General features: G+C 39.0%; 1 protein-coding gene across 3 annotated transcripts in view; it reads right to left on the bottom strand.

The window, feature by feature from the left end:
* ORC3 (origin recognition complex subunit 3) overlaps nt 1-16,334 on the bottom strand; it is an 82,590-nt gene that overhangs the window by 10,906 nt on the left and 55,350 nt on the right. For all 3 annotated transcript variants that reach the window (XM_030809457.1, XM_030809455.1, XM_030809456.1), the window contains exon 14: nt 2,956-3,089. In XM_030809457.1, the coding sequence (XP_030665317.1) occupies nt 2,956-3,089 (134 nt within the window). The remainder of the gene's footprint in view (nt 1-2,955; nt 3,090-16,334) is intronic.

Here is a 16,334-nt window from a genome sequence, read left to right as displayed (position 1 = left end):
AACAACAAAATTTGAGTATGAAGAGGGTAGTGTGTAAAAGTTTTGAAATAATCCACTAAAACATAAAGTGCATCATGGTTCTTTGGCAAAGGGAAAGAAAACCATAATTGCTTAAATGTACAGCTGTGCTCCTTCTAGAGAGCATAAGGCTCTCATATTCTTCTACAAGTGCAGGTTGGGTTTTGTGAACTCCACACACATGGTTTGTTTGGCCGGAAACTATGACAGGAGGATGCAGCTGGAGAATACGCACTGGCTTAAAGAATAAACTGCTTTTTAGCTATAAGTAATTTCTGGTTCAAAAAAGACATTACTAAAGGTTAAAATGTCTACTAGATTCTTTGTCCCATGTCATTAACATGTAGTCTGCTACATGTTAATAAACCTAATGTGCCTCTGAAATACATCTAATATGGGCTGAATGAAGTGCCTCATTCCTATAATCCCAGCACTTTGGGAGGCCACGGTGTGAGGATTACTTGAGACAAGGAGTTTGAGACCAGGCTGGGAAACATAGTGAGACACTGTCTCTACCAAAAAAAAAAAAAAAATTAATTAGGCTGATGATGGGGCTTATGCCTGTAATCTCAACACTTTGGGAGGCTGAGGCAGGCAGATTGCTTGAACCCAGGAGTTTGAGACCAGCCTGAGCAACATGGCAAAACCCCATCCCTACAAAAATACAAAAAAATTAGCCAAGTGTGGTGGGACATGCCTGTAGTCCCAGCTACTTGGGAGGCTAAGATGGGAGGATCACTTGAGCCTGGGAGGTAGAGGCTGCAGTGAGCCCATCATGCTACTGCACTCCAGCCTGGACAACAGAGGGAGACTCTGTCTCTAAAAAAAAAAAAAAAATTCAGCTGGATGCTGTGGCCCTTTTCTGTAGTCCTAGCTACTCAGGAGGTGGAGGCAGGAGTATTACTTGAGCCCAGGAGTTCTGAGGTAACTGTGAGCTACGACTGCACAACTGCACTTAAGTCTGGACAACACAGCAAGATACTGTCTCAAAAAACATCTGATATGACACTCTGTCCTACTTAACTCTTCCCAACCGTAATTTTAAACCCAAACTGTAATATGTAATAAATGTTGAGGAACAGAGATAGCATATAGCCAAATATTTCTACTCATCCAACGTGGGGAGTTTTAATTTCAGTTTATTATTAATAACGAGTCACTTTTGAAAATCAGGAAATAACAGACATTTCTTCAAGACAGTGGTTTTGCTTTAATTTGTAAAATTCTTTATTCTTTAGGCTACTAATCATCTTAATCTTCAACCTTCCCATTTCAAAAGCTGCATTCCTTTATTTAGTTCTAGCACATCACAGAATTTGTTTACTAGCTCATATTATATTAATTCTAATTAAAAATGTATCTAGATTACCTCTAGTTAATGGTGTCCAGCAAAAAAAGAAGAAAAAAATTATATGTGCAGTTTATTTTTACAGCAATCTCCATAAGTCCCAGTTTGTAAAAGATTGAAATTTACACGGTATTTACCTTCTATTTTTCTAAGCCTTTGACCCTATTTATGTACTTAAGGGTGGCCCCTTACTGATCCAGTGATCACTACTAGGGCATTTATATTGTGGGTCAGCGACAGAAAAACAATGAACTAGTGGTTAAGAGAGATGGGCTCTGGTCTGAGTGCTACCACTAGCTAGCTGTGTGATCTCAAACAAGCTGCCATCTTTTCCTAGACTTTAGTTTCTGGTTATATAGCTGAACTCAATGATCTTAATAATACCAACATCCAGCCCTTAAAAGTTTTTGTGTTCTGAAAAGTAGTTGAGCTCATGCTGCAGTGGCAAGAGCAATGCCCACACATAACATGAAAGAAAATCCCTCAGTGCCTGTTGATGACTTCCTCACTCTGGCTGCTCAGGCCACTCTAGTCAGGCAAACATTCTCTTTCATCTTCCATGACTGAGCACTCATCAGGTGCCTCACATTGCAGCTATGGAGAGATATGGGAAGATTTTTGCAAAAGCAGTTTCCTAAAGCCAAAAGATTTTTAAGACAAGCACTTGCCAAACATAAAAAAAGGATTAAAACAGACATTTTAAATAAGATATTTTCAACATGTCATGTCCAAGTCTACGTGATTATATATGAAAAAACTACCTTTTCCCCCAAAACTCCATTAAAAAATTGCCCTAAATTTGGGAAAAGTAAAAGGTACACACCAATATTTTTTACTGTTGTTATTGTTCTACTAAAAGAATACCATACTTTGGTGCTAGAAACAGAGCGAGAAGAGCCCATGAAAAGCTAGTATTTAGGGAACAGAACATGGCTACCTATATACAATCAGACACCCTAAGCATTCAGGATATATAAATGATCACGTGGAGGTCAAGCAAAAGAGAGAAACTGTAACCCTCCAACAATGAAGAGTGCCAGGCTGCCTCAGTTAATTTAGGACTGAAAGATTCCAGCTTTTGTAAATCCGATTAAAGTAAGCCTCATGCAGATTTTGGTAATCAACATACCAATGAGCCTCAATGCTGTGAAAGCATTTCATAGCTATTAATTATTCAAGCTTACAAATGATTTATGCAGTGCTTTGGAAATCTACAAAGAACTTGATGAAATGCTTAAGAAAAAACCTCTAAAAAGAGTTCTTAATTATGACACCCTGCTACTCTTTCCAATCTTTTCGATTTCTTTCTGTTGACTTTTTAAAGACAAGTCCCCTAAATTGTCAATCTGGAGAAAGAATTTCTTTTTCTGCCCATTTGATGCTCTTCATTGTTTAAACCAAATCTAGAAGAGAAACATTTGGCCTATTTGTGATTGTTAAAATGTGATACTATGAGGCTTGGCATACTGACTGATCATGAACTACTTTAACTCTTTATCTCTAAGCACATCAGAAGGTGGGGTTTTCCATGCCATTTTAGTTAAATGACTGTCATGGCCAATAGAATTGGGAGGATATTACACTCTTACCATCGAGGCTCTGAAACTGGGCCAGGAACTCCTCTATTCTCTTAGCTGTGCTGCCAAGGTGGTTTTCACAGTAAGACTTAAAAACCTTGAAACATTTCTCAAGGATGGTCATGAGTTCATCCTTTGCCAACATCCTAGAACAGAACAGAGTCAGTGACAGGAAATGTAACATAACTAGAAAATTAACACTTAAAAAACATTTTATTTAATATACATATTAAATGTTTCTGCTCAGAAGATAAAAGAAATTCTTCATTAGTAGCTATCAACATTTTTTGGAGAGATTTTCCTCCATATATGTGACATTCAGAAGAATTCTTGAAGGGTTCTCATGATAAAGTTTAGCTTAGAAAATTTACAAAGGTCTGGATTCATAGTGTGGCTCTAACACTATGTTTGTAGTATAGAACAAGGTTACTATACATCTCTGATCCTTGGTTCGTTGTCTGTAAAATGGAAATAATAACTTGCTTATTTCACAGGTTAGATGGAGACTTAAAAATTAAATGACAAGAAGCACTGGAAGACTCCAGCACAGTGCTTACCACACAGTAGGCATTTAATGATAGCTTTCTTTTCTTTTGATCTAAACGTACATATGAAATAAGAAATGTCTACAGAAGATATGATGTGCTAAATGTAAACTTGTTTGAAAGAACAAAAATATTACACTCATTTCTCTAATTATCACCATTTAAACTATTTTTACATCTCCTCTGGGCTTTATAAACATCAGTCAGTAAACCCACTGAACTTTAAATGAAGTAGGCAATTCTAATTGTTATTTATGGCACAGGCAGAGTGGCTGAGTAGCTCATTCACAGCTATAGAAGAAATCTTTGTTAGAAATGGAGAGAAAATACAGATATTCTGAAGTTAGGATCTTGTTCTTGGAGTTTACAGGACTTCTCCACTAAGATCATACTCAGTAACGGCATCAAAAGGAATCAGACCAATATTAGGAATTTTTAAGCAGTGGCATTACACAAATATTCAAATTATTCTCAGCAAATGCATCTAAGTCATTAAAACTATGATGATTAAAAGTTCTAATATTTCCAGGTGCGGTGGCTCACACCTGTAATCCCAGCACTTTGGGAGGCCGAGGCGGGCAGATCACAAGGTCAGGAGATCGAGACCATTCTGGCTAACATGGTGAAACCTCGTCTCTACTAAAATTACAAAAAATTAGCTGGGCGTAGTGGCGGGTGCCTGCAGTCCCAGCTACTTGAGAGGCTGAGGCAGGAGAATCGCTGGAACTGGGGAGTCAGAGGTTGCAGTGAGCTGAGATCACGCCACTGCACTCCAGCCTGGGCGACAGAGTGAGACTCAGTCTCAAAAAAAAAAAAGTTCTAATATTAACCATGAAGTAACAGACAAATCCAGAATGTGGGCATTTTGCAATACAACTAATTCACTTATGTTTGACATCTTTCATAATGAAAAAATGAGAAGAAATACTAATATTGCTAACTTGGGAGAAAAAAACAAAGCTAAATAGACTATGATTACTGAGAAATTGAACCGGTTACTTGAACTAAAATTTAAACCCCAACAACAACAACAAAAAGTAGACAACCACTAAATATGGAAATTGTTAAGGGTAGACCAAATAGTAAATTTCCACAGAGTTTTTTTAAAAGTATAAAACTTTATCTTCCTCTTTCTACAATAATTATCTAAGATACAATCTTTATCTGTGAAAGGCAGCTAACTGGTCAAGGAAAAATAAGCCAAGACATTTCATACTTGATTACATTTGAGATTTAAAATTTGTGGCTTTCTATTGCCCAGATAGAGTTATGAGAAGAAAGTTAACTCAAACTCTGAAATTGAGACAATAATCAATAGCTTACCAACCAAAAAAAGTCCAGGACCAGAAGGATTCACAGCCGAATTCTACCAGAGGTACAAGGAGGAGCTGGTACCATTCCTTCTGAAACTATTCCAATCAATAGAAAAAGAGGGAATCCTCCCTAACTCATTTTATGAGGCCAGTATCATCCTGATACCAAAGCCAGGCAGAGACACAACCAAAAAAGAGAATTTTAGACCAATATCCTTGATGAACATTGATGCAAAAATCCTCAGTAAAATACTGGCAAACCGAATCCAGCAGCACATCAAAAAGTTTATACACCATGATCAAGTGGGCTTCATCCCTGGGATGCAAGGCTGGCTCAACATACGCAAATCAATAAATGTAATCCAGCATATAAACAGAACCAAAGACAAAAACCACATGATTATCTCGATAGATGCAGAAAAGGCCTTTGAAAAAATTCAACAACCCTTCATGCTAAAAACTCTCAATAAATTAGGTATTGATGGGATGTATCTTGAAATAATAAGAGCTATCTATGACAAACCCACAGCCAATATCATACTGAATGGGCAAAAACTGGAAGCATTCCCTTTGAAAACTGGCACAAGACAGAGATGCCCTCTCTCACCACTCCTATTCAACATAGTGTTGGAAGTTCTGGCCAGGGCAATCAGGCAGGAGACGGAAATAAAGGGTATTCAATTAGGAAAAGAGGAAGTCAAATTGTCCCTGTTTGCAGATGACATGATTGTATATCTAGAAAACCCCATCGTCTCAGCCCAAAATCTCCTTAAGCTGATAAGCAACTTCAGCAAAGTCTCAGGATACAAAATCAATGTACAAAAATCACAAGGATTCTTATACACCAATAACAGACAAGCAGAGAGCCAAATCATGAGTGAACTCCCATTCACAATTGCTTCAAAGAGAATTAAAAACCTAGGAATCCAACTTACAAGGGATGTGAAGGACCTCTTCAAGGAGAACTACAAACCACTGCTCAATGAAATAAAAGAGGATACAAACAAATGGAAGAACATTCCATGCTCATGGGTAGGAAGAATCAATATCGTGAAAATGGCCATACTGCCCAAGGTAATTTATAGATTCAATGCCATCCCCATCAAGCTACCAATGACTTTCTTCACAGAATTGGAAAAAAGTACTTTAAAGTTCCTATGGAACCAAAAAAGAGCCCGCATCGCCAAGTCAATCCTAAGCCAAAAGAACAAAGCTAGAGGCATCATGCTACCTGACTTCAAACTATACTACAAGGCTACAGTAACCAAACAGCATGATACTGGTACCACAACAGAGATATAGATCAATGGAACAGAACAGAGCCCTCAGAAATAATGCCGCATATCTACAACTATCTGATCTTTGACAAACCTGACAAAAACAAGAAATGGGGAAAGGATTCCCTATTTAATAAATGGTGCTGGAAAAACTGGCTAGCCATATGTAGAAAGCTGAAACTGGATCCCTTCCTTACACCTTATACAAAAACTAATTCAAGATGGAATAAAGACTTACATGTTAGACCTAAAACCATAAAAACCCTAGAAGAAAACCTAGGCAATACCATTCAGGACATAGGCACGGGCAAGGACTTCATGTCTAAAACACCAAAAGCAATGGCAACAAAAGCCAAAATTGACAAATAGGATCTAATTAAACTAAAGAGCTTCTGCACAGCAAAAGAAACTACCATCAGAGTGAATAGGCATCCTACAGAATGGGAGAAAAATTTTGCAACCTACTCATCTGACAAAGGGCTAATATCCAGAATCTACAATGAACTCAAACAAATTTACAAGAAAAAAAACAACCCCATCAAAGAGTGGGCAAAGGATATGAACAGACACTTCTCAAAAGAAGACATTTATGTAGCCAAAAAACATGAAAAAATGCTCATCATCACTGGCCATCAGAGAGATGCAAATCAAAACCACAATGAGATACCATCTCACACCAGTTAGAATGGCCATCATTAAAAAGTCAGGAAACAACAGATGCTGGAGAGGATGTGGAGAAATAGGAACACTTTTACACTGTTGGTGGGACTGTAAACTAGTTGAACCATTGTGGAAGTCAGTGTGGCGATTCCTCAGGGATCTAGAATTAGAAATACCATTTGACCCAGCCATCCCATTACTGGGTATATACCCAAAGGACTATAAATCATGCTGCTGTAAAGACACATGCACACGTATGTTTATTGTGGCACTATTCACAATAGCAAAGACTTGGAACCAACCCAAATGTCCAACAATGGTAGACTGGATTAAGAAAATGTGGCACATATACACCATGGAATACTATGCAGCCATAAAAAATGATGAGTTCATGTCCTTTGTAGGGACATGGATGAAACCGGAAACCATCATTCTCAGCAAACTATCACAAGGATAAAAAACCAAACACCGTATGTTCTCACTCGTAGGTGGGAATTGAACAATGAGAACACATGGACACAGGAAGGGGAACATCACACACTGGGGACTGTTGTGGGGTGGGGGGAGGGGCGAGGGGGGAGGGATAGCATTAGGAGATATACCTAATGCTAAATGACGAGTTAATGGGTGCAACACACCAACATGGCACATGTATAGATATGTAACAAACCCGCACGTTGTGCACATGTACCCTAAAACTTAAAGTATAATAATAATAAAATTTAAAAAAAAGTCAGATACACTTGAACAATCTGTTAAACCTAAGATTAGCATTTCCGGTGTCCAAGGAATCACCGGCACTGACTTGCTTGGAGGGGAAAGACGGGTGAGGTACTGCTGGCAGAAGTTCTAACCCAAGTTAGCAGCACGTGAAGGATTAGCTTCCCAGGATAGGGGCAGCAACAGCTCTTGTCCACTTTGAGCTCCAAATAACTGAATATCAAGGAAGGCCAAACCTAGCCTATTATCCAGGAGACCAAAAAAGAGGGCATTATTTCATATAACTTTGGAAGCAAACTTCGTTAGTCATAACTCTTAATGTGTCATTTGATTGGAGAAGGTACTCAGATGTAAACTGCCAGGGATTCAAATAGTTATTAGTCCTCTTATTTGTTTTTTTTTTTTTTTTTTTTTTTTTGAGATGGAGTTTTGCTCTTGTTGCTCAGGTTACAGTGCAATGGCGTGATCTCGGCTCACCGCAACCTCTGCCTCCCAAGTTCAAGTGATTCTCCTGCCTCAACCCCCCGAGTAGCTGTGATTACGGGCATGCACCACCATGCCCAGCTAATTTTGTAGTTTTAGTAGAGGCAGGGTTTCACCATGTTGGTCAGGCTAGTCTCGAACTCCTGACCTCAGGTGATCCGCCCACCTCGGCCTCCCAAAGTGCTGGGATTATAGGTGTGAGCCACTGCGCCGGTCTACTCCTCTTATTCTTAGCCAAAGATTATGTTTTGCTCCCAGAGCAGAAAGATCTTACACTTTCTCAAGTATTCTCTCGTTTAATGTAAAATGACAAGACTTGAGGTAAGGCTGATTAGAAATAATAACCAACCCCAATAAAGTCATTATTTAAAATTTTTTTTCCAGTAAAATTATACACACACAGAATCAATGCTGCCTGCTATCATCACTATTATTCAGCATCATTCTGGAGTCTAGATGCTACAATAAATTAAGAAAAAGAAATGGTATAAATGTTAAGAAGGAGGATGAAATTAATCATTTCATATGATGTGACTGTAAAGTTAGAAAATCTAAGAACTGTAAATAAAATAGAGAGTGTAAAAGAGCTGGGCGTGGTGGCTCATGCCTGTAATCCCAGCACTTTGGGAGGCCGATGGGAAGATCACTTGAGCCCAGATGTTTGAGACCAGCCTGGGCAACAAAGTGAGACCCTCATTTCCACAAAAAATAGAAAAAATTAGCTCAGCCTGGTGGTGCACGCTTGTAGTCCCAGCTACTCAGGAGGCTGAAGTAGGAAGACTGCTTGAGCCTGGGAGGTCAAGGCTGCAGTGAGCTGTGATCATGCCATTGCACTCCAGCATGGGTAACAGAGACCCTCTCTCAAAAAAAAAAAAAAAAGAGAGAGAGTGTAAAAAAGTGAGTGAATGAAAGATATATATGCATTCATATATACATATCCACATAATGTAATCAATACCTTATATTAAACTACATAATGAAAAAAAAGCCCACGTTCAAAATGGTAACAAAACCTACTGAATACACAATATACATTATAATACATGTGTACGACCTATATTAAAAAAGAAAGCCCTGAATAAATGGACATTTTAACACTCACTATTGTAAAGATACAGATCTTTCCAAATTAATCTATATTCTTAACAGTTTGAAACAAAATTACAGAGGGTAAATTTTATTTTTATTTTTATTTATTTATTTATTTATTTTTTTGAGACAGAGTCTCGCTCTGTCGCCCAGGCTGGAGTGCAGTGGTGCAATCTTGGCTTACTGCAAGCTCCGCCTCCCGGGTTCACGCCATTCTCCTGCCTCAGCCTCTCCGAGTAGCTGGGAGTACAGGCGCCCACCACCACGCCTGGCTAATTTTTTGTATTTTTAGTAGAGACGGGGTTTCATCGTGGTCTCGATCTCCTGACCTCGTGATCCACCCGCCTCGGCCTCCCAAAGTGCTGGGATTACAAGCGTTATTTTTATTTTTTTTTGAGATGGGGTTTTGCTCTTGTTGCCCAGGCTGCAGTGCAATGGTGTGATCTCGGCTCACTGCAAGCTCTGCCTCCTGGGTTCAAACGATTCTCCTGTCTCAGCCTCCCGAGTAGCTGTGATTACAGGCATGCATCACCACACCCGGCTAATTTTGTATTTTTAGTAGAGACAGGGTTTCTCCATGCTGGTCAGGCTGGTCTCGAACTCCTAACCTCAGGTGATCTGCCTGCCTTGGCCTCTCAAAGTGCTGGGATTACAGGTGTGAGCCACGGCGCCTGGCCATAAATTTTAAAAACTAATAAAATTATTCTAAAATGTATCTGGAATAATTGCTCTAAAAAACAGGAACAACGTGTGTACACTTGAGTGTGTATGGTAGGGCTGTAAATATATTAAACTGTTAAGCTACAGTGATTAAAATTGATGGTACTTGGGAATAGACAGGTCAACAGAAGGCAATGAGTTCAGAAAGAGATCTAGGTGTACATGGGTGTTTGTTATGTCACAGGGATAGCATTTCAAATCAGTGGGGGAAAAGATATTGGGTATCAGAATTAACTATTTTAAAAAAACAGGTCACTATCTCGCCTTAAACACAAAAATGCATTTCAGATAGAATAAAAATGTAAGTACGGTCTGGGAGCAGGGAAAAAGAACTAGCTCATCAACCATAAAATACTAGAAGAAAACCAAGAAAGATATTTAAGCCTGATAATATCCAGCAGCAGCAAGAGTATAGGGAAATATACACTGGTGCGTGGTTGATGTGAGTGTACACTGTACAACAATGTTTGTATTTTAGACTCAATATGTTTACAGCTACCTTTGTTTTGTGGAAATAGTTATACAAATATACAGACTTTCCACTGCTCATGATTATTGTTTGTAATAGTGAAGAATTAGAAACAATCTAAATATATATCAAAAAAGGGTCTGATTAAATAAAAAGCACTTTAAAAACATGATATTACATAGTGATGAGAAACAACCAGGTAGGGCAATAGGTAATACTAATGATGACAGCTAACATTTATATCCACATGTGTATCAAGTGTGGTTTGATACAATACAATGTAAATACTATTATTATTCCCATGTTAGAGATGAGAAAACAAAGGCACAGAGAACTTAAGTAAACTTGTCCAGAATACAATAGCTGGTAATTGGCAAAGCTGGGATTTGAGCCTAGACAGTTTAGCTTGACATTCATGCTCTTACCGAGCATGCTATATTGCATCTCAAAACATGGCATCTGTGGTAGAATATTAGGCACAAACCAAAATAACCACCACAACAAAAACAAAACAAACACAAAAAAACAAAAAATGCAAGTGTGGAACACCATATATAGTATTATTTAATATACATTTGTGTGTGGAAAAAAATCTGAAGTGCAAATAGCTAACAGTGGATGACTGGTTTTCGAAGTTATATAATACAAGGGGTAATATCAGAAAAATACTTATTTTTTCACTTAGATTATTAGAATGACTACAGCAAACACTTTTTTTTTGGTTTGGTTTGGTTTGGTTTTGTTTTTGAAGTGGAGTATTGCTCTGTTGCCAGGCTGGAGTGCAGTGGGGCAGTCTCTGCTCACTACAACCTCTGCCTCCCGGGTTCAGGCAATTCTCGTCCTTTAGCTTCCCGAGTAGCTGGGACTACAGGCGCACGCCACCATGCCTGGCTAATTTTTTGTATTTTTAATAGAGAGGGGGTTTCACCATATTGGCCAGGCTGGTCTTGAACTCCTGGCCTCAAGTGATCTGCCTGCCTCGGCCTCCTAAAGTGATGGGATTACAGGCATGAGCCACTGCGGCCGTCAAAGCACTTTGGATAAACCAAACCTAACTGAAGAAGATGACTTGAAAACAACTACAAAATATTTAGCTTATTCCAAAAAAGTGTGTTTATATATAGCACCTCGAATAAAAAATTAAGGATTGAGTCTAGCTATCAGACAAGCATTTTTCAAACTGGGTTTCAACTCCTTTGTCAGTCATGAACCAATCATTCAAGAGATATTTATTGAATGCACACTACATACTAGGCACTGTTCTGGGCATTTGAGGTACACCTTATTGAATGAAAAATCACTGTCGTCATGGAACTTACATTCTAGTGGGAGAGCTGGGAGAAGCACAGACACTAAACACTATGTATCTATATCATATATACGATATATGCGTTAAAAATTGATAAATGTTATGGAAAAATATTGAACAGAATAAGCAGAGAGCCATGGGAGGTGGAAGCTTTCAATTTTTAAATGGTTAGGGCCTCATTGAAAAGATGACATTTGATCAAGTACGTAAAGGAGGAAAGGAAGTTAGCCATACAAATATCCAGAAGAGCTTTTCCTGGCAGACAGAACAACGGGTGCAAAGGTTCCATAGTGGGCATATCTGGAATATTCAAGAAAACAAGGAGGCCAAGATGTCTGAAATGGAGAGAGAAAATGAGCAGTAATCAGAGAGAGGCCACGTGGGGAGAGGAGGGGGGCAGTCACGTAGTGTCACTGTATACGGCTTTTACTCTGAGTGAAATGGGGAGTTAATGCAGGGTTTTGAGCAAAGGAGTAACATTATCTGAAATATTTTAAAAGGACTATTCTGACTGCTACTTTGAGAAGAACCTGTAGGGGAGCAGAAAAACCAGAAAGGAGGCTACTGCAATAATCCAGGTGAGCAATGACGATGACTTGGACTATGGTGGTACAAGCGAAGGAAGGTGGCAAGAAGAGGTCTGATTCCGGATAAATTATGAAGGCAGAGCCCAGGCTTTTGGTTTGAAAAATCAGAATGATAAAGAGACAGTAGGAAAATGATAGATTTCAGGGGAAGATCAAAAGTTCAGTTTTGGGTATGTTAACTTTGAGGTGTGTATTGGATATCTAAGTGGAGGTATTAAATAGGACATAAATGGACATAACAGCCTGGCACTCGGAGAGAGGTATAGGCTTATGATTAAGCCCTGGGGCACTGTAATGTTAAGATGTCAGAGAGAAGAGAAAGCACTAAAGGAGAATGTGAAGGAGCATGCACTGAGGTAAGAGAAAAACCAAGAAAGTCCTAGAAGTCCATTAAGAAAGGAGTGATGAACTGTTGTCAAATGCTGCTAACAGGTTAATGCTAGATTTAGGAACATGGAGGTCACTGGTGACTTTGATCAAACTAGTTGTGATCTGGAGCACAAACCTAATTGTAATCAGTTAAAGAGAGAATGGGAGAAGAATTAGAGACAGTGAGACAATGCTTTCCAATTTTGGTGCATTCCAACTAACATTTTGTTTTAAAATAAAGAGAATAAAATTGTAAAGAAAATAGCAGAACTAAAAAATTTGAAAGCCATCATGTGAGATTAAAGAGAAATAACAAAAAATGTCTAAGATAGGTCACATTAATGCCACAAAAGAGCGATTTATCTTTATCCAACTTAATTAAGAAATAATTGCTTCACAACTGGCTGGGCACGGTGGCTCATGCTTGTAATCCCGGCACTTTGGGAGGCTGAGGCGGTTGATTCACGAGGTCAGGAGATCGAGACCAGCCTGGCTGACACAGTGAAACCCCATCTCTACTAAAAATACAAAAAATTAGCTGGGCTTGGTGGCAGGCGCCTGTAGTCCCAGCTACTCAGGAGGCTAAGGCAGGAGAATGGCATGAACCTGGGAGGCGTAGCGTGCAGTGAGCTGAGATCATGTCACTGCACTCCAGCCTGGGCAACAGAGCAAGACTCCGCCTCAAAAAAAAAAAAAAAAAAGAAAAGAAAAGAAAAGAAATAATTATTTCACTATCAGGTAAATGGTCCAAAAAATGCCTGTGACACCCAATGTATTAAAAGCTTTATAGGTAATCTGTCACAGGAGTTGAGAAAAACAATAAAGGCTTTATAGATTGTCATTTTTAAAAAAAGTTTTCTTAACTAAGACAGAAAGAGAATCATTAAGCAATCATTAAAAGCAATCATCCTGCAGGGCAATGGAGTATTCTGCTTCATCATACAGAAAGCCAATAATTTCTGGTTAAGTACTAATTATATAAATGTCTGATTATAAGAACAGGCTACAAGGAAAAACTGGCCAATCCATGGCTAATGAAAACACCTTTTGCCTGACGAGTTTCCAAATTCTAAACAGACATTACCATTACCAGCCAGTTTTGAAAAATACTCAGAACTCAAACTTGCAAATGTATATATATCAATGAAGACTGGAAGTTAAGGAAACAAAACAAAAAAGCATGCAAAAATAATAAAAAGCATGTAAAAAAATTAAAAAGCATGTAAGAATAAGAAAGTGTCTTATTCGAAGACTAACACAACAAAGCAATTATGTAGGATGATAACAATGAAACAGAAACCAAAAGTATGTGTATCTCCTCCTAAGCCTTGCTATTTCGTATTAGGTGCACTTCCTAGAGAAGCTGTTCAACCCCACAAATGGAGGTTAACTGTCCAGTCTACTGTTTCCTCAGCACCCTAGCCCTAACCCATCACAGCTCTTACTACTCTGTGTTGTAGCTCTCTACTGTTCACGTCAATGATTTGACCAAAATTCTGTATTGGTAAGGACCAGGGTTATCTTTGTCATCCAATCAGTGGTTTCAAAAATGAAGCATTTAAAAAACACTTTTTTTTTAATGGATGGGCAAAGCAATAACCGTGCAGTAATTAATAATTTCCTAACCTAATGCAATACGTTTTCTAAAGGGAACAGTTCTCAAACTGGTTCATCCCGGGAAGCACCTGGAAGTCATGATGCCCTTTGTGGGATGCCATGCTTTTTTGTGGAATACATCAAAAAGAATAAATTTAATTCATTACATGGTTAGAAGCAACCTGAGTAAGTTCAAATATACACATACTTTATTGATGCAATTCTTTTTTTTTCTGGATGGAGTCTCGCTTTGTCACCCAGCCTAGAGTGCAGTGGCACAATCTCAGCTCACTGCAACCTCCACCTCCCAGGTTCAAGTGATTCTCCCACCTCAGTCTCCAGAGTAGCTGGAATTATAGGCACACGCCACCACGCCAGGCTAATTTTTATATTTTTAGTAGAGACGGGGTTTCGCCATGTTAGCCAGGCTGGCTAACTCCTGCACCTCCACCTCAGCCTCCCTCGTAGCTACGACTACAGGCGTGTGCCACCATGCCCAGCTAATTTTTGTATTTTTAGTAGAGACAGGGTTTCACTATGTTGGCCAGGCTGGTCTCCTGAACTCAGGTGATCCTCCTGCCTCAGCCTCCCAAAGTGCTGGGATTACAGGCGTGAGCCACCATGCCTGGCCTATTGATGTAATTTTTAAAAGTACAGTCAGCCATCTGTATCTGTGGGTCCCACATTGGTGGATTCAATCAACCTTGGATGGAAAATATTTTGGGGGGTAGGAGCAGAGACTGTATAGAACATGTACAGACTTTTTTCTTGTCATTATTTTCTAAACAACACAATGTAACAACTATTTACATAGCATTTATATTGTATTAGGTATTATAAGTAAAGTAGAGATGATTTAACACATATGGGAGGATGTGCACAGGTTATATGCAAACACTATATACCATTTCATATATGGAACTTATGGTGTCCTCTTAAAACCAATCCCCCACAGACAGTGATGGATGACTGTATAACCCTGAGTTCACAAGAAAGAAAGAAAAGAGCTGTCAAAGTTTGATGAGTTATTTCTGAGTTTTTAAAATTAATATTTCTTAGTTATCTGTTCATTTTGCTAGCAGAAAAGTGACAGTAGGCACTAAATGTTTAATAAAGAAAAACAAAATACAAATTCAGATCTTTTTTTCTGTTTACTGTGATAAAAACCATTAGCTCACTATTAGTGGAATACCTCAATCCAGTTTTCGAGCCAATTTGAGATCAGTTGCCTACAGCCATTCAGCTTCTCCACAAATAAAGACTTTTCCTTTGATGGCTTCATTGTTTTCCTCAAAAGTCCCCCCCCCCCCTTTTTTTTTTTTTACTTCTCCCTTTATTTTCTAGAAGTATTTCTCAAAGTATAGTTCCTGGGCCATCTGTCTGAATGTGCCAGAGTGCTTGTTAAATGCTAATTCCTGCTGAAACACCATACCAGCGTTCCCAACAGAAGCTCTGGGGAAAGAGCTGAAATGATTAATATCTCAGCTAATTCTTTGACCTCCTGATCGGCCTGCCTCCCAAAGTGCTGGGATTACAGGCGTGAGCCACCTCGCTAGGCCATATCTCAGCTAATTCTTATGCATGTTGAAGCCTGGAAACCATTACACAAAAAACAGTGACTCTCAATATCTTTTGTTTTAAAGAGAGCTTTAACAATTCTGCCCCAAGCCTGATTTCATCATCTGTAAGCCTACAGATAATTGCGAAGGCCCTGATGTGATGCAAATTTAGGATTGGCAATTCCTTTTCTAAAATAAAGAAATTATATTATATTATTTTATTTATTTCTATTTTTTTATTTTTTATTTTATTTTTATTTTTTATTTATTTTTTTTGAGACAGAGTTTCGCTCTGTCGCCCAGGCTGGAGTGCAGTGGCGTGATCTCAGCTCACTGCAATCTCCGCCACCCGGGTTCATGCCATTCTCCTGCCTCAGCCTCCTGAGTAGCTGGGACTACAGGCATCCGCCACCACGCCCAGCTAATTTTTTGTATTTTTAGTAGAGACGAGTTTTCACTGTGTTAGCCAGGATGGTCTCGATCTCCTGACCTCGTGATCCACCCGCCTCGGACTCCCAAAGTGCTGGGATTACAGGCATGAGCTACCGCGCCCGGCCATTTATTTCTTTATTTTTCATTTTATTTATTTATTTTTGGGTCGGAGTCTCGCTCTGTTGTCCAGGCTGGAGTGCAGTGGCGTGATCTTGGTTCACTGCAACCTCTGCCTCCCGTATTCAATCGATTCTCCTGCCTCA

The sequence above is a fragment of the Nomascus leucogenys genome, chromosome 3 (assembly GCF_006542625.1).
Source record: "Nomascus leucogenys isolate Asia chromosome 3, Asia_NLE_v1, whole genome shotgun sequence".
NCBI classification, from domain to species: Eukaryota; Metazoa; Chordata; class Mammalia; order Primates; family Hylobatidae; genus Nomascus; species Nomascus leucogenys.
This window is presented reverse-complemented; position numbering and strand designations above follow the sequence as displayed.